Source organism: Phyllobates terribilis, unplaced genomic scaffold (genome assembly GCF_046119375.1).
Source record: "Phyllobates terribilis strain yellow unplaced genomic scaffold, ASM4611937v1 Scaffold_10__3_contigs__length_209671492, whole genome shotgun sequence".
NCBI lineage: Eukaryota > Metazoa > Chordata > Amphibia > Anura > Dendrobatidae > Phyllobates > Phyllobates terribilis.
This window is the reverse complement of record NW_027362770.1, coordinates 171,372,343-171,399,339: the sequence shown is the minus strand read 5'-3', so window position 1 is coordinate 171,399,339 and position 26,997 is coordinate 171,372,343. Positions and strand designations below refer to the sequence as shown.

At 48.4% G+C, this 26,997-nt stretch overlaps 1 protein-coding gene across 1 annotated transcript in view; it reads left to right on the top strand.

Annotated features, from left to right (window-relative positions):
• Positions 1-26,997, top strand: part of DENND11 (DENN domain containing 11) — a 61,372-nt gene that overhangs the window by 21,822 nt on the left and 12,553 nt on the right. The window contains exons 6-7 of the mRNA XM_073650146.1: positions 1,267-1,398; positions 4,419-4,569. Of these exons, the coding sequence (XP_073506247.1) occupies positions 1,267-1,398; positions 4,419-4,569 (283 nt within the window). The remainder of the gene's footprint in view (positions 1-1,266; positions 1,399-4,418; positions 4,570-26,997) is intronic.

The following is a 26,997-nucleotide window of genomic DNA, read 5'->3' as shown; positions in this document are numbered from 1 at the left end:
TGTTCACAGGTTGTGGTCGGTATTGCAACTCAGTTCCATTCACTTCAATAGAGCAGAGACAACGATCTAAAAGTTCTACTTTTAAGCACTTTTATACGTCTTCCCTACCGCGCACCGTTGTCTTCCTTTAACCCCAGACTAGACAAGTGAGAGGAACAGGAAGTAGATGTCTGGCTACTACTTCCTGTCGTGAGAGGAACAGGAAGTAGATGTCTGGCTACGACTTCCTGTCGTGAGAGGAACAGGAAGTAGATGTCTGGCTACGACTTCCTGTCGTGAGAGGAACAGGAAGTAGATGTCTGGCTACGACTTCCTGTCGTGAGAGGAACAGGAAGTAGATGTCTGGCTACGACTTCCTGTCGTGAGAGGAACAGGAAGTAGATGTCTGGCTACGACTTCCTGTCGTGAGAGGAACAGGAAGTAGATGTCTGGCTACTACTGCCTGTCGTGAGATGAACAGGAAGTAGATGTCTGGCTACTTCCTGTCGGCCATGTTGGCGCTCACTAAAACTTTAAAAGGAAACTTGATCTGCAGCCACATTTATAAACCAGGTATATGTCTGATAGACCAAAGCCATCTTTTTTAATACTTTAAAAGCTAAAAGTTATTTTTTTAAAGGGAGAGATGATAAATACATGATTGGCGCTGGCCCAAATGCTGGGACCCTCATCGATCTCGATAATGGGGGTTTCCTGTCTCCCAATGGTGGTCATGCATGCACACCGCCGCTCCCTTAGAAGTGACTTTGAGGGATAGCCTTTCCATTCAGATGGAAACACGGGAGCCCCATTCTTGTGATTGGAGTGGATCACAGTGGTCCCTAAATTTTTAATTACCTTTTTAAGTAAAAAAAAAACATAGACACTTGTCACTGTGGATTTTCACTTTCCATCTGTGTCAGAGGAAGTGGCTAACTTCTCCTATTTAGATTAGATGCTTGTCGCCTGGGACTTAAAAATCCCACCATGAGATTGGTGAAGGCCACCGATCAGCTATTTGTTCACTGGCAAGATGTAACTTGTATATAGAGCCAAAATGCCACAGCTCTGTATACTGCCTAGTGGCCATTCTCCGGTATTGCACCTCAGCTCCTATTCACGTCAATTGAAGCTGAGCTGCAGTACCTAAGAATGACCACTACATGGTGTAGAGAGCTGTTGTGTCTACGATCAGCTGAGTGGCTGTCTGACCCTCACCAATCTGATTTCAGTGACCTACATTAAGCAGTGGACATTCCCTTTAACATGTTTTCCTCTCCCGCTTAGTTTACTGCTGTTGCTGTCTCGCCAACGTCACTTTACCCGGTATCGGAGTTACCGCTCCGGAGTCGAAGCCTTTCTTCTACGTCAATGTTGCTGATATCGGAACCCTCGATGATGAGGTTTCCTACGTGGCCTGTGAGTCCTAAATTCTTATGTCCTGACGATATAATAATAAATATATAATGTTTGTTTGCTTCAAATTAACGTCCCATGGCAATCCCTTCTTTAAATGGGGACCTTCTAATGATTTGCTGATTGTTGGGTTCTGACTGTGGAATCATCTAGTGATCAGTTATTCTCACCAGTGGAAACTGCACCTTTCTCCTGCAGTGGCCACTACTGGAGAGAGGTCCTCCCGCAGCTGGAAAAATAATTAGATTTGAGAGTCCTCAGTGGTTGATACCTTTTAATGGCTAACTGAAAAGATGGTAACAGGTTGCAATCTTTTGAGACAACTCAGGCCTCTTCATCAGGTTAGTATAACCCAAAATCTGAAGAGTCACATATTTATATACAATAGATGAGAAAGGCGATGAAAAGCAGAGTTATTACTGTGGGAGAGATAAACATTTCTGGCTGTAAATATTTTAGCAGTTCATAGATAAGGACTGTGAAAGTTTTTATTGTTAGTTGCAGTGTTGTGATGACCCCACAAGTCTGATGGACACATTCCTTAGTTGATGTAGAATGACATAAATCCATGCGACACATTCATTCCTGCTCTGAAGGTGTCAGGTCCGCATTAGTTTGTATTCCGAGACTCTCCTTTCTCTCTGAGATTTGATTAAATCCACCATCCTAGACACAAACAGGAGAAAAGCATTCAACATCAGTGTCCAGGAGAGAAAGGCTATACAATCTTTGAAAACCAACAAATAAATCATCATTAAACCTGCTGACAAGGGTGGTGCAATAGTGATGATGAACACATCAGACTACATGAAGAAAGCAAACAGACAACTGATGGACACCTGTTACTACAAAAAAATGGAGTCTGACCCTACACAGGACTATTACAAGGAACTAAACAAGTTGGTATCTTGTCTGCCTGACGAATCCATAAGAGCCGACGACCTGATACCAGAGCGTCCAAGAATAGGGACTCTATATGCTCCCCAAAATCCACAAATCTGGAAATCCAGGAAGACCAATTATTTCATGTGTGGGCTCCTTACTGAGCAAGTTTCTGGATGGGTAGAGCGTGTTCTTAAACCCCTGGTAAAGAGTACACCCAGCTACATTCGGGACACGACAGACCTACTGAATAAACTAGCAGCAATAGGTCCTCTACCAGAAGGAACCATCCTGGCCACCATGGATGTGGAATCTTTGTACTCTTAATTTCCCACACCAGGATGGATTAAATGCCAGCAAAATCTTCATGGAAAATACAGGAATTGATGCTGATTCTGTGGTGAAACTTACAAACTTAATCCTCACCCACAATTCCTTTGAATTTGATAACAACATATATCTACAGGAAACTGGTACAGCGATGGTAAGTAAAATGGCTCCACAGTACGCAAATCTTTTCATGGCCAAGCTTGAAAGTGACTTTTTGTTCTCATGTCCCATCAGGCCTCTGGCCTACTATCGTTTCATTGACGATATCTTAGTCATCTGGACGGAGTCTGAGCAACAGCTGAAGACGTTCCATGAACACTTTAATCGATTTCATCCCACCATCAACCTAACACTCAACTACTCCTGTACTGAAATTAACTTTTTGGACACCATCATCAAGCTACAGAACAATGAAATAGAGACATCCTTGTACCGGAAACCAATCGACCGTCCTACATACCTTAAATGGGACAGTTTCCATCCAAAACACTTAAAAAAAACTCTATTGTCTACAGCCAAGCCATCAGATACAATTGGATATGTTCCAACCCTATAGATAGAGACAGACACCTTGATGGCCTCAGAAAGACCTTTTTGAATCAGGGCTGCCACCCAAGAACAATTGAGAACCAGATTACAAGAGACACCAGAATCAAGGAATCATCTCCTACATTACAAAACCAAACAAGAAAACAACCGGGTGCCTCTAGTAGTCACCTACAATCCAAATCTGGAGGCGCTAAGAAGAGCTGCACGGAAACTACAACCCTTACTACAAAAAGATGCCCGATTTACAATCCATATTTCCAGACCCCTCACTTTTGTGTTTCAGGCAGCCCCCAAATCTAAGAAGTATCATTGTCAGAAGTTCCCTGTCATCTCCACCAGCTACCTTGCAACCAGAAAAAATGTAAAACCTGTCCGTTTATAATGAACACAGACAAGATAAAGATCCCCAATTCACATCAGGACTATAAGATCCCAGGTACGTTCAGCTGTATCACATCTAATGTAGTGTACTTAATTATATGTACCAAATGTCCATCAGGTGGTCTGTATGTAGGGGAGACAGGGAAAAAACTTAGGACAAGGATGAATCCTCATCGCCACATAATAAAAGAATAGATCTGCCTGTAGCCAAGCATTTTTGTTCCGCTGATCACAGCATCAAAGACATGAAATTACTGGTATTAAAAAGTAACTTCAAATCTCAGAGAGAAAGAAGGAATATAAACTCATGTTGACCTTTGACACCTTCAGAGCAGGAATGAATGTGTTGCATGGATTTATGTCATTCTACATCAACTAAGGAATGTGCCCACCAGACTTGTGGGGTAATAACAACACTGCACCAAACAATAAAACTTTCACAGTCCTTATCTATGAACTGCTAAAATATTTACAGCCAGAAAGGTTTATCTCTCCCATAGTAATGGCTCTGCTCTTCATCGCCTGTCTCATCGATTGCATTATTTATGTGCCCTATTGTGTATAAATAAGTGACTCTTCAGATTTTGTGGTATACTATGCCTGATGAAGAGGCCTGAGTTGTCTCGAAAGCTTGCAACTTGCCACCATCTTTTCAGTCAGCCATTTAAAAGGTATCAATCACTGAGGACTCTCAAATCTAAATATTTTTCTATCTACTGGCTAACATGGTACAAAAAAAAAAATAAAAAAATCTATCCATATATAATATAAACTTTTCCCTCCCTCAGCTGGAGACCCATCTCTTTGAGTTTATGACCTGGGATTTGTACCCGTCTACTATGTCTAACCCCCCCCCCCCCATTTACATCACATCTACCAAGGTACGACAGAGAAGATCTTCGAGCACAAGCAGGATCTATACGATGTTTACGTAGATAACCAGAATGTGAAGACTCACCTGGAACATCTCCAGCCCTTACTGAGGGTCAACAGCGCGGACAAAGAGAAGTACCGGCGGCTCAACGATCAGCGGTGACCTCTTCTCTTCTGTGTTAATAAGCTTCAGATGGGATACTGGGGGCCTTTTAAAGGGGACCTGTCACTTTAAACTTGCAATATGCTATAGGCAGGAGGAGCTGAGCAGATTGAAATATAATTTTGTGGGAAAAAATAGTGTAACATGTAATCAGTTTCTTTCCTGCCTATTTTGGGTGTAGGAGTCCAGTGGGCGGAGCTCAGACACTGATAAGACCACCCACTTAGGACTCCTAAGCTGTGACTTATCAAAGAAAACTTTGTTTGAAAAATGGGACTATTTGCTTATAAGGAGAAAGCATGTCAAGCTGGGCATAGAGAAACTAAATGGAACTGCCCAGCAGACTCCTCTCCCTGTGCCTTGACTTCTTTTCAGTGCCCGGTTAAGGGTCTCTGTAAACCCTCCACTGCGGAAACCCTTTATAAATTCATCTCACTGTTCAATTTCCCACTTAGTGTTTACAAAAACTCTCCTAATGTTTTATGTCTACAGCTCCTTTGCAAACTTGTGTCTCCATGGTTACAGACTACAAACTGTATAGTCTGATCCTCCTTTCCATCTGCTCCCTCCATAAACTATACAGTCTGATCCTCCCTTCCATCTGCTCCCTCTACAGACTGTATAGTCTGATCCTCCCCTCCATCTGCTCCCTCTACAGACTGTATAGTCTGATCCTCCCCTCCATCTGCTCCCTCTACAGACTGTATAGTCTGATCCTCCCTTACATCTGCTCCCTCTACAGACTGTATAGTCTGATCCTCCCTTCCATCTGCTCCCTCTACAGACTGTATAGTCTGATCCTCCCTTCCATCTGCTCCCTCTACAGACTGTATAGTCTGATCCTCCCTTCCATCTGCTCCCTCTACAGACTGTATAGTCTGATCCTCCCTTCCATCTGCTTCCTCTACAGACTGTATAGTCTGATCCTCCCTTCCATCTGCTCCCTTTACAGACTGTACAGTTTGATCCTCCCTTCCATCTGCTCCCTCTACAGACTGTATAGTCTGATCCTCCCTTCCATCTGCTCCCTCTACAGACTGTATAGTCTGATCCTCCCCTCCATCTGCTCCCTCTACAGACTGTACAGTCTGATCCTCCCCTCCATCTGCTCCCTCTACAGACTGTATAGTCTGATCCTCCCTTCCATCTGCTCCCTCTACAGACTGTATAGTCTGATCCTCCCTTCCATCTGCTTCCTCTACATACTGTATAGTCTGATCCTCCCCTCCATCTGCTCCCTCTACATACTGTATAGTCTGATCCTCCCTTCCATCTGCTCCCTCTACAGACTGATCCTCCTGTCCATCTGCTCCCTCTACAGACTGTATAGTCTGATCCTCCCTTCCATCTGCTCCCTCTACAGACTGTACAGTTTGATCCTCCCTTCCATCTGCTCCCTCTATAAACTGTATAGTCTGATCCTCCTTTCCATCTCCTCCCTCTATAAACTATACAATCTGATCCTCCCTTCCATCTGCTCCCTCTATAAACTGTATAATGTCATCCTCCCTTCCATCTGCTTCCTCTACAGACTGTATAGTCTGATCCTCCCCTCCATCTGCTTCCTCTACAGACTGTATAGTCTGATCCTCCCCTCCATCTGCTCCCTCTACAGACTGTATAATGTCATCCTCCCTTCCATCTGCTCCCTCTACATACTGTAGTCTGATCCTCCTTTCCATCTGCTCCCTCCATAAACTATACAGTCTGATCCTCCCTTCCATCTGCTCCCTCTACAGACTGTATAGTCTGATCCTCCCCTCCATCTGCTCCCTCTACAGACTGTATAGTCTGATCCTCCCTTACATCTGCTCCCTCTACAGACTGTATAGTCTGATCCTCCCTTCCATCTGCTCCCTCTACAGACTGTATAGTCTGATCCTCCCTTCCATCTGCTCCCTCTACAGACTGTATAGTCTGATCCTCCCTTCCATCTGCTTCCTCTACAGACTGTATAGTCTGATCCTCCCTTCCATCTGCTCCCTCTACAGACTGTATAGTCTGATCCTCCCTTCCATCTGCTTCCTCTACAGACTGTATAGTCTGATCCTCCCTTCCATCTGCTCCCTTTACAGACTGTACAGTTTGATCCTCCCTTCCATCTGCTCCCTCTACAGACTGTATAGTCTGATCCTCCCTTCCATCTGCTCCCTCTACAGACTGTATAGTCTGATCCTCCCCTCCATCTGCTCCCTCTACAGACTGTACAGTCTGATCCTCCCCTCCATCTGCTCCCTCTACAGACTGTATAGTCTGATCCTCCCTTCCATCTGCTCCCTCTACAGACTGTATAGTCTGATCCTCCCTTCCATCTGCTCCCTCTACAGACTGTACAGTTTGATCCTCCCTTCCATCTGCTCCCTCTATAAACTGTATAATGTCATCCTCCCTTCCATCTGCTTCCTCTACAGACTGTATAGTCTGATCCTCCCCTCCATCTGCTTCCTCTACAGACTGTATAGTCTGATCCTCCCCTCCATCTGCTCCCTCTACAGACTGTATAATGTCATCCTCCCTTCCATCTGCTCCCTCTACATACTGTAGTCTGATCCTCCCTTCCATCTGCTCGCTCTATAAACTGTATAGTCTGATCCTCTCTTCCATCTGCTCCCTCTACATACTGTATAGTCTGATCCTCCCCTCCATCTGCTCCCTCTACATACTGTATAGTCTGATCCTCCCTTCCATCTGCTCCCTCTACAGACTGATCCTCCTGTCCATCTGCTCCCTCTACAGACTGTATAATCTGATCCTCCCGTCCATCTGCTCCCTCTACAGACTGTATAGTCTGACACTCCCGTCCATCTGCTCCCTCTACAGACTGTATAGTCTGATCCTCCCGTCCATCTGCTCCCTCTACAGACTGTATAGTCTGATCCTCCCCTCCATCTGCTTCCTCTACAGACTGTATAGTCTGATCCTCCCTTCCAGCTGCTCCCTCTACAGACTGTATAGTCTGATCCTCCCCTCCATCTGCTCCCTCTACAGACTGTATAGTCTGATCCTCCCTTCCATCTGCTCCCTCTACAGACTGTATAGTCTGATCCTCCCTTCCAGCTGCTCCCTCTACAGACTGTATAGTCTGATCCTCCCGTCCATCTGCTCCCTCTACAGACTGTATAGTCTGATCCTCCCTTCCAGCTGCTCCCTCTACAGACTGTATAGTCTGATCCTCCCTTCCAGCTGCTCCCTCTACAGACTGTATAGTCTGATCCTCCCCTACATCTGCTCCTTCTACAGACTGTATAGTCTGATCCTCCCTTCCATCTGCTCCCTCTACAGACTGTATAGTCTGATCCTCCCATCCATCTGCTCCCTCTACAGACTGTATAGTCTGATCCTCCCGTCCATCTGCTCCCTCTACAGACTGTATAGTCTGATACTCCCTTCTATCTGCTCCCTCTACAGTCTGTGTAGTCTGATCCTCCTTTCCAGCTGCTCCCTCTACAGACTGTATAGTCTGATCCTCCCCTCCATCTACTCCCTCTACAGACTGTATAGTCTGATCCTCCCCTCCATCTACTCCCTCTACAGACTGTATAGTCTGATCCTTCCTTCCATCTTCTCCCTCTACAGACTGTATAGTCTGATCCTCCCGTCCATCTGCTCCCTCTACAGACTGTATAGTCTGATCCTCCCTTCCAGCTGCTCCCTCTACAGACTGTATAGTCTGATCCTCCCCTCCATCTGCTCCCTCTACAGACTGTATAGTCTGATCCTCCCCTCCATCTGCTCCCTCTACAGACTGTATAGTCTGATCCTCCCCTCCATCTGCTCTCTACAGACTGTATAGTCTGATCCTCCCTTCCATCTGCTACCTCTACAGACTGTATAGTCTGATCCTCCCCTCCATCTGCTTCCTCTACAGACTGTATAGTCTGATCCTCCCTTCCATCTGCTCCCTTTACAGACTGTATAGTCTGATCCTCCCTTCCATCTGCTCCCTTTACAGACTGTATAGTCTGATCCTCCCCTCCATCTTCTCCCTCTACAGACTGTATAGTCTGATCCTCCCCTCCATCTGCTCCCTCTACAGACTGTATAGTCTGATCCTCCCCTCCATCTGCTCTCTACAGACTGTATAGTCTGATCCTCCCTTCCATCTGCTACCTCTACAGACTGTATAGTCTTATCCTCCCCTCCATCTGCTTCCTCTACAGACTGTATATAGTCTGATCCTCCCCTCCATCTTCTCCCTCTACAGACTATATAGTCTGATCCTCCCCTCCATCTGCTCCCTCTACAGACTGTATAGTCTGATCCTCCCCTCCATCTGCTCCCTCTACAGACTGTATAGTCTGATCCTCCCCTCCATCTGCTCTCTACAGACTGTATAGTCTGATCCTCCCTTCCATCTGCTCCCTCTACAGACTATATAGTCTGATCCTCCCTTCCATCTGCTCCCTCTACAGACTGTATAGTCTGATCCTCCCTTCCATCTGCTTCCTCTACAGACTGTATAGTCTGATCCTCCCCTCCATCTGCTCCCTCTACAGACTGTATAGTCTGATCCTCCCTGTATAGTCTGATCCTCCCTTCGATCTGCTCCCTCTACAGACTGTATAGTCTGATCCTCCCGTCCATCTGCTCCCTCTACAGACTGTATAGTCTGATCCTCCCGTCCATCTGCTCCCTCTACAGACTGTATAGTCTGATCCTCCCGTCCATCTGCTCCCTCTACAGACTGTATAGTCTGATCCTCCCTTCCATCTGCTCCCTCTACAGACTGTATAGTCTGATCCTCCCTTCCATCTGCTCCCTCTGCAGACTGTATAGTCTGATCCTCCCTTCCATCTGCTCCCTCTACAGACTGTATAGTCTGATCCTCCCTTCCATCTGCTCCCTCTACAGACTATAGTCTGATCCTCCCATCCATCTGCTCCCTCTACAGACTGTATAGTCTGATCCTCCCGTCCATCTGCTCCCTCTACAGACTGTATAGTCTGATCCTCCCTGTATAGTCTGATCCTCCCTTCCATCTGCTCCCTCTACAGCCTGTTTAGTCTGATCCTCCCTTCCATCTGCTCCCTCTACAGACTGTATAGTCTGATCCTCCCTTCCATCTGCTCCCTCTACAGACTGTATAGTCTGATCCTCCCTTCCATCTGCTCCCTCTACAGACTGTATAGTCTGATCCTCCCGTCCATCTGCTCCCTCTACAGACTGTATAGTCTGATCCTCCCGTCCATCTGCTCCCTCTACAGACTGTATAGTCTGATCCTCCCGTCCATCTGCTCCCTCTACAGACTGTATAGTCTGATCCTCCCTTCCATCTGCTCCCTCTACAGACTGTATAGTCTGATCCTCCCTTCCATCTGCTCCCTCTACAGACTGTATAGTCTGATCCTCCCTTCCATCTGCTCCCTCTACAGACTGTATAGTCTGATCCTCCCATCCATCTGCTCCCTCTACAGACTATAGTCTGATCCTCCCATCCATCTGCTCCCTCTACAGACTGTATAGTCTGATCCTCCCGTCCATCTGCTCCCTCTACAGACTGTATAGTCTGATCCTCCCTGTATAGTCTGATCCTCCCTTACATCTGCTCCCTCTACAGCCTGTTTAGTCTGATCCTCCCTTCCATCTGCTCCCTCTACAGACTGTATAGTCTGATCCTCCCTTCCATCTGCTCCCTCTACAGACTGTATAGTCTGATCCTCCCTTCCATCTGCTCCCTCTACAGACTGTATAGTCTGATCCTCCCTTCCATCTGCTCCCTCTACAGACTGTATAGTCTGATCCTCCCTTCCATCTGCTCCCTCTACAGACTGTATAGTCTGATCCTCCTTTCCATCTGCTCCCTCTACAGACTGTATAGTCTGATCCTCCCTTCCATCTGCTCCCTCTACAGACTATAGTCTGATCCTCCCATCCATTTGCTCCCTCTACAGACTGTATAGTCTGATCCTCCCTTCCATCTGCTCCCTCTACAGACTGTATAGTCTGATCCTCCCTTCCATCTGCTCCCTCTACAGACTGTATAGTCTGATCCTCCCTTCCATCTGCTCCCTCTACAGACTGTATAGTCTGATCCTCCCTTCCAGCTGCTCCCTCTACAGACTGTATAGTCTGATCCTGCTTTCCAGCTGCTCCCTCTACAGACTGTATAGTCTGATCCTTCCTTCCATCTTCTCCCTCTACAGACTGTATAGTCTGATCCTCACTTCCATCTGCTTCCTCTACAGACTGTATAGTCTGATCCTCCCAGCTGCTCCCTCTACAGACTGTATAGTCTGATCCTCCCTTCCAGCTGCTCCCTCTACAGACTGTATAGTCTGATCCTCCCTTCCAGCTGCTCCCTCTACAGACTGTATAGTCTGAACCTCCCTTCCATCTGCTCCTTCTGCAGACTGTATAGTCTGATCCTCCCATTCACCTGCTCCGTCTGCAGACTGTATAGTCTGATCCTCCCCTCCATCTGCTCCCTCTACAGACTATATAGTCTGATCCTCCCTTCCATCTGCTCCCTCTACAGACTGTATAGTCTGATCCTCCCCTCCATCTGCTTCCTCTACAGACTGTATAGTCTGATCCTCCCTGTATAGTCTGATCCTCCCTTCCATCTGCTCCCTCTACAGCCTGTTTAGTCTGATCCCCCCCTTCCATCTGCTCCCTCTACAGACTGTATAGTCTGATCCTCCCTTCCATCTGCTCCCTCTACAGACTGTATAGTCTGATCCTCCCTTCCATCTGCTCCCTCTACAGACTGTATAGTCTGATCCTCCCTTCCATCTGCTCCCTCTACAGACTGTATAGTCTGATCCTCCCTTCCATCTGCTCCCTCTACAGACTGTATAGTCTGATCCTCCCTTCCATCTGCTCCCTCTACAGACTATAGTCTGATCCTCCCATCCATCTGCTCCCTCTACAGACTGTACAGTCTGATCCTCCCCTCCATCTGATCCCTCTACAGACTGTATAGTCTGATACTCCCTCTACAGACTGTAGTCTGATCCTCCCTTCCATCTGCTCCCTCTACAGACTGTATAGTCTGATCCTCCCCTCCATCTTCTCCCTCTACAGACTGTATAGTCTGATACTCCCTTCTATCTGCTCCCTCTACAGACTGTATAGTCTGATCCTCCCATCCATCTGCTCCCTCTACAGACTGTATAGTCTGATCCTCCCTTCCATCTGCTCCCTCTGCAGACTGTATAGTCTGATCCTCCCTTCCATCTGCTCCCTCTGCAGACTGTATAGTCTGATCCTCCCTTCCATCTGCTCCCTCTGCAGACTGTATAGTCTGATCCTCCCCTCCATCTTCTCCCTCTACAGACTTTATAGTCTGATCCTCCCTTCCATCTGCTCCCTCTGCAGACTGTATAGTCTGATCCTCCCTTCCATCTGCTCCCTCTACAGACTGTATAGTCTGATCCTCCCCTCCATCTGCTCTCTACAGACTGTATAGTCTGATCCTCCCTTCCACCTGCTCCCTCTACAGACTGTATAGTCTGATCCTCCCCTCCATGTGCTCCCTCTACAGACTGTATAGTCTGATCCTCCCTTCCATCTGCTCCCTCTACAGACTGTATAGTCTGATCCTCCCTTCCATCTGCTTCCTCTACAGACTATATAGTCTGATCCTCCCTTACATCTGCTCCCTCTACAGACTGTATAGACTGATCCTCCCTTCCATCTGCTCCCTCTACAGACTGTATAGTCTGATCCTCCCTTCCATCTGCTCCCTCTACAGACTGTATAGTCTAATCCTCCCTTCCATCTGCTCCCTCTACAGACTGTATAGTCTGATCCTCCCTTCCATCTGCTCCCTCTACAGACTGTATAGTCTGATCCTCCCTTCCATCTGCTCCTTCTGCAGACTGTATAGTCTGATCGTCCCATTCACCTGCTCCGTCTGCAGACTGTATAGTCTGATCCTCCCCTCCATCTGCTCCCTCTACAGATTATATAGTCTGATCCTCCCTTCCATCTGCTCCCTCTACAGACTGTATAGTCTGATCCTCCCCTCCATCTGCTTCCTCTACAGACAGTATAGTCTGATCCTCCCCTCCATCTGCTACCTCTACAGACTGTATAGTCTCATCCTCCCTGTATAGTCTGATCCTCCCTTCCATCTGCTCCCTCTACAGCCTGTTTAATCTGATCCCCCCCTTCCATCTGCTCCCTCTACAGACTGTATAGTCTGATCCTCCCTTCCATCTGCTTCCTCTACAGACTGTATAGTCTGATCCTCCCTTCCATCTGCTCCTTCTACAGACTGTATAGTCTGATCCTCCCTTCCATCTGCTCCCTCTACAGACTGTATAGTCTGATCCTCCCTTCCATCTGCTCCCTCTACAGACTGTATAGTCTGATCCTCCCTTCCATCTGCTCCCTCTACAGACTGTATAGTCTGATCCTCCCTTCCATCTGCTCCCTCTACAGACTGTATAGTCTGATCCTCCCGTCCACCTGCTCCCTCTACAGACTGTACAGTCTGATCCTCCCCTCCATCTGATCCCTCTACAGACTGTATAGTCTGATCCTCCCGTCCATCTGCTCCCTCTACAGACTTTATAGTCTGATGCTCCCTCTACAGACTGTAGTCTGATCCTCCCTTCCATCTGCTCCCTCTACAGACTGTATAGTCTGATCCTCCCCTCCATCTTCTCCCTCTACAGACTGTATAGTCTGATACTCCCTTCTATCTGCTCCCTCTACAGACTGTATAGTCTGATCCTCCCATCCATCTGCTCCCTCTACAGACTGTATAGTCTGATCCTCCCTTCCATCTGCTCCGTCTGCAGACTGTATAGTCTGATCCTCCCTTCCATCTGCTCCCTCTACAGACTGTATAGTCTGATCCTCCCCTCCATCTTCTCCCTCTACAGACTGTATAGTCTGATCCTCCCTTCCATCTGCTCCCTCTGCAGACTGTATAGTCTGATCCTCCCCTCCATCTGCTCCCTCTACAGACTGTATAGTCTAATCCTCCCGTCCATCTGCTTCCTCTACAGACTGTATAGTCTGATCTTCCCATCCTTCTGCTCCCTCTACAGACTGTATTGTCTGATCCTCCCTTCCATCTGCTCCCTCTACAGACTGTATAGTCTGATCCTCCCTTCCATCTGCTCCCTCTACAGACTGTATAGTCTGATCCTGCCCTCCATCTGCTCCCTCTACAGACTGTATAGTCTAATCCTCCCTTCCATCTGCTCCCTCTACAGACTGTATAGTCTGATCCTCCCTTCCATCTGCTCCCTCTACAGACTGTATAGTCTGATCCTGCCCTCCATCTGCTCCCTCTACAGACTGTATAGTCTAATCCTCCCGTCCATCTGCTTCCTCTACAGACTGTATAGTCTGATCTTCCCATCCTTCTGCTCCCTCTACAGACTGTATTGTCTGATCCTCCCTTCCATCTGCTCCCTCTACAGACTGTATAGTCTGATCCTCCCCTCCATCTGCTCCCTCTACAGACTGTATAGTCTGATCCTCCCTTCCATCTGCTCCCTCTACAGACTGTATAGTCTGATCCTCCCCTCCATCTGCTCTCTACAGACTGTATAGTCTGATCCTCCCTTCCATCTTCTCCCTCTGCAGACTGTATAGTCTGATCCTCCCCTCCATCTGCTCTCTACAGACTGTATAGTCTGATCCTCCCTTCCATCTGCTACCTCTACAGACTGTATAGTCTTATCCTCCCCTCCATCTGCTTCCTCTACAGACTGTATAGTCTGATCCTCCCCTCCATCTTCTCCCTCTACAGACTATATAGTCTGATCCTCCCCTCCATCTGCTCCCTCTACAGACTGTATAGTCTGATCCTCCCCTCCATCTGCTCCCTCTACATACTGTATAGTCTGATCCTCCCCTCCATCTGCTCTCTACAGACTGTATAGTCTGATCCTCCCTTCCATCTGCTCCCTCTACAGACTGTATAGTCTGATCCTCCCTTCCATCTGCTCCCTCTACAGACTGTATAGTCTGATCCTCCCTTCCATCTGCTTCCTCTACAGACTGTATAGTCTGATCCTCCCTTCCATCTGCTTCCTCTACAGACTGTATAGTCTGATCCTCCCCTCCATCTGCTCCCTCTACAGACTGTATAGTCTGATCCTCCCTGTATAGTCTGATCCTCCCTTCGATCTGCTCCCTCTACAGACTGTATAGTCTGATCCTCCCGTCCATCTGCTCCCTCTACAGACTGTATAGTCTGATCCTCCCGTCCATCTGCTCCCTCTACAGACTGTATAGTCTGATCCTCCCTTCCATCTGCTCCCTCTACAGACTGTATAGTCTGATCCTCCCTTCCTTCTGCTCCCTCTACAGACTGTATAGTCTGATCCTCCCTTCCATCTGCTCCCTCTACAGACTGTATAGTCTGATCCTCCCTTCCATCTGCTCCCTCTACAGACTATAGTCTGATCCTCCCATCCATCTGCTCCCTCTACAGACTGTATAGTCTGATCCTCCCGTCCATCTGCTCCCTCTACAGACTGTATAGTCTGATCCTCCCTGTATAGTCTGATCCTCCCTTACATCTGCTCCCTCTACAGCCTGTTTAGTCTGATCCTCCCTTCCATCTGCTCCCTCTACAGCCTGTATAGTCTGATCCTCCCTTCCATCTGCTCCCTCTACAGACTGTATAGTCTGATCCTCCCTTCCATCTGCTCCCTCTACAGACTGTATAGTCTGATCCTCCCTTCCATCTGCTCCCTCTACAGACTGTATAGTCTGATCCTCCCTTCCATCTGCTCCCTCTACAGACTGTATAGTCTGATCCTCCCTTCCATCTGCTCCCTCGACAGACTGTATAGTCTGATCCTCCCTTCCATCTGCTCCCTCGACAGACTGTATAGTCTGATCCTCCCTTCCATCTGCTCCCTCGACAGACTGTATAGTCTGATCCTCCCTTCCATCTGCTCCCTCTACAGACTGTATAGTCTGATCCTCCCTTCCATCTGCTCCCTCTACAGACTATAGTCTGATCCTCCCATCCATCTGCTCCCTCTACAGACTGTATAGTCTGATCCTCCCTTCCATCTGCTCCCTCTACAGACTGTATAGTCTGATCCTCCCTTCCATCTGCTCCCTCTACAGACTGTATAGTCTTATCCTCCCTTCCAGCTGCTCCCTCTACAGACTGTATAGTCTGATCCTGCTTTCCAGCTGCTCCCTCTACAGACTGTATAGTCTGATCCTTCCTTCCATCTTCTCCCTCTACAGACTGTATAGTCTGATCCTCACTTCCATCTGCTTCCTCTACAGACTGTATAGTCTGATCCTCCCTTCCAGCTGCTCCCTCTACAGACTGTATAGTCTGATCCTCCCTTCCAGCTGCTCTCTCTACAGACTGTATAGTCTGATCCTCCCTTCCAGCTGCTCCCTCTACAGACTGTATAGTCTGAACCTCCCTTCCATCTGCTCCTTCTGCAGACTGTATAGTCTGATCCTCCCATTCACCTGCTCCGTCTGCAGACTGTATAGTCTGATCCTCCCCTCCATCTACTCCCTCTACAGACTATATAGTCTGATCCTCCCTTCCATCTGCTCCCTCTACAGACTGTATAGTCTGATCCTCCCCTCCATCTGCTTCCTCTACAGACTGTATAGTCTGATCCTCCCCTCCATCTGCTACCTCTACAGACTGTATAGTCTGATCCTCCCTGTATAGTCTGATCCTCCCTTCCATCTGCTCCCTCTACAGCCTGTTTAGTCTGATCCCCCCCTTCCATCTGCTCCCTCTACAGACTGTATAGTCTGATCCTCCCTTCCATCTGCTCCCTCTACAGACTGTATAGTCTGATCCTCCCTTCCATCTGCTCCCTCTACAGACTGTATAGTCTGATCCTCCCTTCCACCTGCTCCCTCTACAGGCTGTATAGTCTGATCCTCCCTTCCATCTGCTCCCTCTACAGACTGTATAGTCTGATCCTCCCTTCCATCTGCTCCCTCTACAGACTGTATAGTCTGATCCTCCCTTCCATCTGCTCCCTCTACAGACTGTATAGTCTGATCCTCCCTTCCATCTGCTCCCTCTACAGACTGTATAGTCTGATCCTCCCTTCCATCTGCTCCCTCTACAGACTGTATAGTCTGATCCTCCCGTCCATCTGCTCCCTCTACAGACTGTATAGTCTGATACTCCCTCTACAGACTGTAGTCTGATCCTCCCTTCCATCTGCTCCCTCTACAGACTGTATAGTCTGATCCTCCCCTCCATCTTCTCCCTCTACAGACTGTATAGTCTGATACTCCCTTCTATCTGCTCCCTCTACAGACTGTATAGTCTGATCCTCCCATCCATCTGCTCCCTCTACAGACTGTATAGTCTGATCCTCCCTTCCATCTGCTCCCTCTGCAGACTGTATAGTCTGATCCTCCCTTCCATCTGCTCCCTCTGCAGACTGTATAGTCTGATCCTCCCTTCCATCTGCTCCCTCTACAGACTGTATAGTCTGATCCTCCCCTCCATCTTCTCCCTCTACAGACTTTATAGTCTGATCCTCCCTTCCATCTGCTCCCTCTACAGACTGTATAGTCTGATCCTCCCCTCCATCTGCTCTCTACAGACTGTATAGTCTGATCCTCCCTTCCACCTGCTCCCTCTACAGACTGTATAGTCTGATCCTCCCTTCCATCTGCTCCCTCTACAGACTGTATAGTCTGATCCTCCCTTCCATCTGCTTCCTCTACAGACTATATAGTCTGATCCTCCCTTACATCTGCTCCCTCTACAGACTGTATAGACTGATCCTCCCTTCCATCTGCTCCCTCTACAGAATGTATAGTCTGATCCTCCCTTCCATCTGCTCCCTCTACAGACTGTATAGTCTGATCCTCCCTTCCATCTGCTCCCTCTACAGACTGTATAGTCTGATCCTCCCTTCCATCTGCTCCCTCTACAGACTATAGTCTGATCCTCCCATCCATCTGCTCCCTCTACAGACTGTATAGTCTGATCCTCCCTTCCATCTGCTCCCTCTACAGACTGTATTGTCTGATCCTCCCTTCCAGCTGCTCCCTCTACAGACTGTATAGTCTGATCCTCCCCTTCATCTACTCCCTCTACAGACTGTATAGTTTGATCCTTCCTTCCATCTTCTCCCTCTACAGACTGTATAGTCTGATCCTCCCGTCCATCTGCTCCCTCTACAGACTGTATAGTCTGATCCTCACTTCCATCTGCTTCCTCTACAGACTGTATAGTCTGATCCTCCCTTCCAGCTGCTCCCTCTACAGACTGTATAGTCTGATCCTCCCTTCCAGCTGCTCCCTCTACAGACTGTATAGTCTGAACCTCCCTTCCATCTGCTCCTTCTGCAGACTGTATAGTCTGATCCTCCCATTCACCTGCTCCGTCTGCAGACTGTATAGTCTGATCCTCCCCTCCATCTGGTTCCTCTACAGACAGTATAGTCTGATCCTCCCCTCCATCTGCTACCTCTACAGACTGTATAGTCTCATCCTCCCTGTATAGTCTGATCCTCCCTTCCATCTGCTCCCTCTACAGCCTGTTTAATCTGATCCCCCCCTTCCATCTGCTCCCTCTACAGACTGTATAGTCTGATCCTCCCTTCCATCTGCACCCTCTACAGACTGTATAGTCTGATCCTCCCTTCCATCTGCTCCCTCTACAGCCTGTTTAGTCTGATCCCCCCCTTCCATCTGCTCCCTCTACAGACTGTATAGTCTGATCCTCCCTTCCATCTGCTCCCTCTACAGACTGTATAGTCTGATCCTCCCTTCCATCTGCTCCCTCTACAGACTGTATAGTCTGATCCTCCCTTCCATCTGCTCCCTCTACAGGCTGTATAGTCTGATCCTCCCTTCCATCTGCTCCCTCTACATACTGTATAGTCTGATCCTCCCTTCCATCTGCTCCCTCTACAGACTGTATAGTCTGATCCTCCCTTCCATCTGCTCCCTCTACAGACTGTATAGTCTGATCCTCCCTTCCATCTGCTCCCTCTACAGACTATAGTCTGATCCTCCCATCCATCTGCTCCCTCTACAGACTGTACAGTCTGATCCTCCCCTCCATCTGATCCCTCTACAGACTGTATAGTCTGATACTCCCTCTACAGACTGTAGTCTGATCCTCCCTTCCATCTGCTCCCTCTACAGACTGTATAGTCTGATCCTCCCCTCCATCTTCTCCCTCTACAGACTGTATAGTCTGATACTCCCTTCTATCTGCTCCCTCTACAGACTGTATAGTCTGATCCTCCCATCCATCTGCTCCCTCTACAGACTGTATAGTCTGATCCTCCCTTCCATCTGCTCCCTCTGCAGACTGTATAGTCTGATCCTCCCTTCCATCTGCTCCCTCTGCAGACTGTATACTCTGATCCTCCCTTCCATCTGCTCCCTCTGCAGACTGTATAGTCTGATCCTCCCCTCCATCTTCTCCCTCTACAGACTTTATAGTCTGATCCTCCCTTCCATCTGCTCCCTCTGCAGACTGTATAGTCTGATCCTCCCTTCCATCTGCTCCCTCTACAGACTGTATAGTCTGATCCTCCCCTCCATCTGCTCTCTACAGACTGTATAGTCTGATCCTCCCTTCCACCTGCTCCCTCTACAGACTGTATAGTCTGATCCTCCCCTCCATGTGCTCCCTCTACAGACTGTATAGTCTGATCCTCCCTTCCATCTGCTCCCTCTACAGACTGTATAGTCTGATCCTCCCTTACATCTGCTCCCTCTACAGACTGTATAGACTGATCCTCCCTTCCATCTGCTCCCTCTACAGACTGTATAGTCTGATCCTCCCTTCCATCTGCTCCCTCTACAGACTGTATAGTCTGATCCTCCCTTCCATCTGCTCCCTCTACAGACTGTATAGTCTGATCCTCCCTTCCATCTGCTCCCTCTACAGACTGTATAGTCTGATCCTCCCTTCCATCTGCTCCCTCTACAGACTATAGTCTGATCCTCCCATCCATCTGCTCCCTCTACAGACTGTATAGTCTGATCCTCCCTTCCATCTGCTCCCTCTACAGACTGTATTGTCTGATCCTCCCTTCCAGCTGCTCCCTCTACAGACTGTATAGTCTGATCCTGCTTTCCAGCTGCTCCCTCTACAGACTGTATAGTCTGATCCTCCCCTTCATCTACTCCCTCTACAGACTCTATAGTCTGATCCTTCCTTCCATCTTCTCCCTCTACAGACTGTATAGTCTGATCCTCCCGTCCATCTGCTCCCTCTACAGACTGTATAGTCTGATCCTCACTTCCATCTGCTTCCTCTACAGACTGTATAGTCTAATCCTCCCTTCCAGCTGCTCCCTCTACAGACTGTATAGTCTGATCCTCCCTTCCAGCTGCTCCCTCTACAGACTGTATAGTCTGAACCTCCCTTCCATCTGCTCCTTCTGCAGACTGTATAGTCTGATCCTCCCATTCACCTGCTCCGTCTGCAGACTGTATAGTCTGATCCTCCCCTCCATCTGCTCCCTCTACAGATTATATAGTCTGATCCTCCCTTCCATCTGCTCCCTCTACAGACTGTATAGTCTGATCCTCCCCTCCATCTGCTTCCTCTACAGACAGTATAGTCTGATCCTCCCCTCCATCTGCTACCTCTACAGACTGTATAGTCTCATCCTCCCTGTATAGTCTGATCCTCCCTTCCATCTGCTCCCTCTACAGCCTGTTTAATCTGATCCCCCCCCTTCCATCTGCTCCCTCTACAGACTGTATAGTCTGATCCTCCCTTCCATCTGCTCCCTCTACAGACTGTATAGTCTGATCCTCCCTTCCATCTGCTCCTTCTACAGACTGTATAGTCTGATCCTCCCTTCCATCTGCTCCCTTTACAGACTGTATAGTCTGATCCTCCCTTCGATCTGCTCCCTCTACAGACTGTATAGTCTGATCCTCCCTTCCATCTGCTCCCTCTACAGACTGTATAGTCTGATCCTCCCTTCCATCTGCTCCCTCTACAGACTGTATAGTCTGATCCTCCCGTCCACCTGCTCCCTCTACAGACTGTACAGTCTGATCCTCCCCTCCATCTGATCCCTCTACAGACTGTATAGTCTGATCCTCCCGTCCATCTGCTCCCTCTACAGACTTTATAGTCTGATGCTCCCTCTACAGACTGTAGTCTGATCCTCCCTTCCATCTGCTCCCTCTGCAGACTGTATAGTCTGATCCTCCCTTCCATCTGCTCCCTCTACAGACTGTATAGTCTGATCCTCCCCTCCATCTTCTCCCTCTACAGACTGTATAGTCTGATCCTCCCTTCCATCTGCTCCCTCTGCAGACTGTATAGTCTGATCCTCCCCTCCATCTGCTCCCTCTACAGACTGTATAGTCTAATCCTCCCGTCCATCTGCTTCCTCTACAGACTGTATAGTCTGATCTTCCCATCCTTCTGCTCCCTCTACAGACTGTATTGTCTGATCCTCCCTTCCATCTGCTCCCTCTACAGACTGTATAGTCTGATCCTCCCTTCCATCTGCTCCCTCTACAGACTGTATAGTCTGATCCTGCCCTCTATCTGCTCCCTCTACAGACTGTATAGTCTAATCCTCCCTTCCATCTGCTTCCTCTACAGACTGTATAGTCTGATCCTCCCTTCCATCTGCTCCCTCTACAGACTGTATAGTCTGATCCTGCCCTCCATCTGCTCCCTCTACAGACTGTATAGTCTAATCCTCCCGTCCATCTGCTTCCTCTACAGACTGTATAGTCTGATCTTCCCATCCTTCTGCTCCCTCTACAGACTGTATTGTCTGATCCTCCCTTCCATCTGCTCCCTCTACAGACTGTATAGTCTGATCCTCCCCTCCATCTGCTCCCTCTACAGACTGTATAGTCTGATCCTCCCTTCCATCTGCTCCCTCTACAGACTGTATAGTCTGATCCTCCCTTCCATCTGCTCCCTCTACAGACTGTATAGTCTGATCCTCCCTTGCATCTGCTTCCTCTACAGACTGTATAGTCTGATCCTCCCTTCCATCTGCTCCCTCTACAGACTGTATAGTCTGATCCTCCCTTCCATCTGCTTCCTCTACAGACTGTATAGTCTGATCCTCCCTTCCATCTGCTCCCTTTACAGACTGTACAGTTTGATCCTCCCTTCCATCTGCTCCCTCTACAGACTGTATAGTCTGATCCTCCCTTCCATCTGCTCCCTCTACAGACTGTATAGTCTGATCCTCCCCTCCATCTGCTCCCTCTACAGACTGTACAGTCTGATCCTCCCCTCCATCTGCTCCCTCTACAGACTGTATAGTCTGATCCTCCCTTCCATCTGCTCCCTCTACAGACTGTATAGTCTGATCCTCCCTTCCATCTGCTCCCTCTACAGACTGTACAGTTTGATCCTCCCTTCCATCTGCTCCCTCTATAAACTGTATAATGTCATCCTCCCTTCCATCTGCTTCCTCTACAGACTGTATAGTCTGATCCTCCCCTCCATCTGCTTCCTCTACAGACTGTATAGTCTGATCCTCCCCTCCATCTGCTCCCTCTACAGACTGTATAATGTCATCCTCCCTTCCATCTGCTCCCTCTACATACTGTAGTCTGATCCTCCCTTCCATCTGCTCGCTCTATAAACTGTATAGTCTGATCCTCTCTTCCATCTGCTCCCTCTACATACTGTATAGTCTGATCCTCCCCTCCATCTGCTCCCTCTACATACTGTATAGTCTGATCCTCCCTTCCATCTGCTCCCTCTACAGACTGATCCTCCTGTCCATCTGCTCCCTCTACAGACTGTATAGTCTGATCCTCCCTTCCATCTGCTCCCTCTACAGACTGTACAGTTTGATCCTCCCTTCCATCTGCTCCCTCTATAAACTGTATAGTCTGATCCTCCTTTCCATCTCCTCCCTCTATAAACTATACAATCTGATCCTCCCTTCCATCTGCTCCCTCTATAAACTGTATAATGTCATCCTCCCTTCCATCTGCTTCCTCTACAGACTGTATAGTCTGATCCTCCCCTCCATCTGCTTCCTCTACAGACTGTATAGTCTGATCCTCCCCTCCATCTGCTCCCTCTACAGACTGTATAATGTCATCCTCCCTTCCATCTGCTCCCTCTACATACTGTAGTCTGATCCTCCTTTCCATCTGCTCCCTCCATAAACTATACAGTCTGATCCTCCCTTCCATCTGCTCCCTCTACAGACTGTATAGTCTGATCCTCCCCTCCATCTGCTCCCTCTACAGACTGTATAGTCTGATCCTCCCTTACATCTGCTCCCTCTACAGACTGTATAGTCTGATCCTCCCTTCCATCTGCTCCCTCTACAGACTGTATAGTCTGATCCTCCCTTCCATCTGCTCCCTCTACAGACTGTATAGTCTGATCCTCCCTTCCATCTGCTTCCTCTACAGACTGTATAGTCTGATCCTCCCTTCCATCTGCTCCCTCTACAGACTGTATAGTCTGATCCTCCCTTCCATCTGCTTCCTCTACAGACTGTATAGTCTGATCCTCCCTTCCATCTGCTCCCTTTACAGACTGTACAGTTTGATCCTCCCTTCCATCTGCTCCCTCTCCAGACTGTATAGTCTGATCCTCCCTTCCATCTGCTCCCTCTACAGACTGTATAGTCTGATCCTCCCCTCCATCTGCTCCCTCTACAGACTGTACAGTCTGATCCTCCCCTCCATCTGCTCCCTCTACAGACTGTATAGTCTGATCCTCCCTTCCATCTGCTCCCTCTACAGACTGTATAGTCTGATCCTCCCTTCCATCTGCTCCCTCTACAGACTGTACAGTTTGATCCTCCCTTCCATCTGCTCCCTCTATAAACTGTACAGTTTGATCCTCCCTTCCATCTGCTCCCTCTATAAACTGTATAATGTCATCCTCCCTTCCATCTGCTTCCTCTACAGACTGTATAGTCTGATCCTCCCCTCCATCTGCTTCCTCTACAGACTGTATAGTCTGATCCTCCCCTCCATCTGCTCCCTCTACAGACTGTATAATGTCATCCTCCCTTCCATCTGCTCCCTCTACATACTGTAGTCTGATCCTCCCTTCCATCTGCTCGCTCTATAAACTGTATAGTCTGATCCTCTCTTCCATCTGCTCCCTCTACATACTGTATAGTCTGATCCTCCCCTCCATCTGCTCCCTCTACATACTGTATAGTCTGATCCTCCCTTCCATCTGCTCCCTCTACAGACTGATCCTCCTGTCCATCTGCTCCCTCTACAGACTGTATAGTCTGATCCTCCCGTCCATCTGCTCCCTCTACAGACTGTATAGTCTGACACTCCCGTCCATCTGCTCCCTCTACAGACTGTATAGTCTGATCCTCCCATCCATCTGCTCCCTCTACAGACTGTATAGTCTGATCCTCCCTTCCATCTGCTCCCTCTGCAGACTGTATAGTCTGATCCTCCCTTCCATCTGCTCCCTCTGCAGACTGTATAGTCTGATCCTCCCTTCCATCTGCTCCCTCTACAGACTGTATAGTCTGATCCTCCCCTCCATCTTCTCCCTCTACAGACTGTATAGTCTGATCCTCCCTTCCATCTGCTCCCTCTGCAGACTGTATAGTCTGATCCTCCCCTCCATCTGCTCCCTCTACAGACTGTATAGTCTAATCCTCCCGTCCATCTGCTTCCTCTACAGACTGTATAGTCTGATCTTCCCATCCTTCTGCTCCCTCTACAGACTGTATTGTCTGATCCTCCCTTCCATCTGCTCCCTCTACAGACTGTATAGTCTGATCCTCCCTTCCATCTGCTCCCTCTACAGACTGTATAGTCTGATCCTGCCCTCTATCTGCTCCCTCTACAGACTGTATAGTCTAATCCTCCCTTCCATCTGCTCCCTCTACAGACTGTATAGTCTGATCCTGCCCTCCATCTGCTCCCTCTACAGACTGTATAGTCTAATCCTCCCGTCCATCTGCTTCCTCTACAGACTGTATAGTCTGATCTTCCCATCCTTCTGCTCCCTCTACAGACTGTATTGTCTGATCCTCCCTTCCATCTGCTCCCTCTACAGACTGTATAGTCTGATCCTCCCCTCCATCTGCTCCCTCTACAGACTGTATAGTCTGATCCTCCCTTCCATCTGCTCCCTCTACAGACTGTATAGTCTGATCCTCCCTTCCATCTGCTCCCTCTACAGACTGTATAGTCTGATCCTCCCTTCCATCTGCTTCCTCTACAGACTGTATAGTCTGATCCTCCCTTCCATCTGCTCCCTCTACAGACTGTATAGTCTGATCCTCCCTTCCATCTGCTTCCTCTACAGACTGTATAGTCTGATCCTCCCTTCCATCTGCTCCCTTTACAGACTGTACAGTTTGATCCTCCCTTCCATCTGCTCCCTCTACAGACTGTATAGTCTGATCCTCCCTTCCATCTGCTCCCTCTACAGACTGTATAGTCTGATCCTCCCCTCCATCTGCTCCCTCTACAGACTGTACAGTCTGATCCTCCCCTCCATCTGCTCCCTCTACAGACTGTATAGTCTGATCCTCCCTTCCATCTGCTCCCTCTACAGACTGTATAGTCTGATCCTCCCTTCCATCTGCTCCCTCTACAGACTGTACAGTTTGATCCTCCCTTCCATCTGCTCCCTCTATAAACTGTATAATGTCATCCTCCCTTCCATCTGCTTCCTCTACAGACTGTATAGTCTGATCCTCCCCTCCATCTGCTTCCTCTACAGACTGTATAGTCTGATCCTCCCCTCCATCTGCTCCCTCTACAGACTGTATAATGTCATCCTCCCTTCCATCTGCTCCCTCTACATACTGTAGTCTGATCCTCCCTTCCATCTGCTCGCTCTATAAACTGTATAGTCTGATCCTCTCTTCCATCTGCTCCCTCTACATACTGTATAGTCTGATCCTCCCCTCCATCTGCTCCCTCTACATACTGTATAGTCTGATCCTCCCTTCCATCTGCTCCCTCTACAGACTGATCCTTCTGTCCATCTGCTCCCTCTACAGACTGTATAGTCTGATCCTCCCTTCCATCTGCTCCCTCTACAGACTGTACAGTTTGATCCTCCCTTCCATCTGCTCCCTCTATAAACTGTATAGTCTGATCCTCCTTTCCATCTCCTCCCTCTATAAACTATACAATCTGATCCTCCCTTCCATCTGCTCCCTCCATAAACTGTATAATGTCATCCTCCCTTCCATCTGCTTCCTCTACAGACTGTATAGTCTGATCCTCCCCTCCATCTGCTTCCTCTACAGACTGTATAGTCTGATCCTCCCCTCCATCTGCTCCCTCTACAGACTGTATAATGTCATCCTCCCTTCCATCTGCTCCCTCTACATACTGTAGTCTGATCCTCCTTTCCATCTGCTCCCTCCATAAACTATACAGTCTGATCCTCCCTTCCATCTGCTCCCTCTACAGACTGTATAGTCTGATCCTCCCCTCCATCTGCTCCCTCTACAGACTGTATAGTCTGATCCTCCCTTACATCTGCTCCCTCTACAGACTGTATAGTCTGATCCTCCCTTCCATCTGCTCCCTCTACAGACTGTATAGTCTGATCCTCCCTTCCATCTGCTCCCTCTACAGACTGTATAGTCTGATCCTCCCTTCCATCTGCTTCCTCTACAGACTGTATAGTCTGATCCTCCCTTCCATCTGCTTCCTCTACAGACTGTATAGTCTGATCCTCCCTTCCATCTGCTCCCTTTACAGACTGTACAGTTTGATCCTCCCTTCCATCTGCTCCCTCTACAGACTGTATAGTCTGATCCTCCCTTCCATCTGCTCCCTCTACAGACTGTATAGTCTGATCCTCCCCTCCATCTGCTCCCTCTACAGACTGTACAGTCTGATCCTCCCCTCCATCTGCTCCCTCTACAGACTGTATAGTCTGATCCTCCCTTCCATCTGCTCCCTCTACAGACTGTATAGTCTGATCCTCCCTTCCATCTGCTCCCTCTACAGACTGTACAGTTTGATCCTCCCTTCCATCTGCTCCCTCTATAAACTGTATAATGTCATCCTCCCTTCCATCTGCTTCCTCTACAGACTGTATAGTCTGATCCTCCCCTCCATCTGCTTCCTCTACAGACTGTATAGTCTGATCCTCCCCTCCATCTGCTCCCTCTACAGACTGTATAATGTCATCCTTCCATCTGCTCCCTCTACATACTGTAGTCTGATCCTCCCTTCCATCTGCTCGCTCTATAAACTGTATAGTCTGATCCTCTCTTCCATCTGCTCCCTCTACATACTGTATAGTCTGATCCTCCCCTCCATCTGCTCCCTCTACATACTGTATAGTCTGATCCTCCCTTCCATCTGCTCCCTCTACAGACTGATCCTCCTGTCCATCTGCTCCCTCTACAGACTGTATAGTCTGATCCTCCCGTCCATCTGCTCCCTCTACAGACTGTATAGTCTGACACTCCCGTCCATCTGCTCCCTCTACAGACTGTATAGTCTGATCCTCCCGTCCATCTGCTCCCTCTACAGACTGTATAGTCTGATCCTCCCCTCCATCTGCTTCCTCTACAGACTGT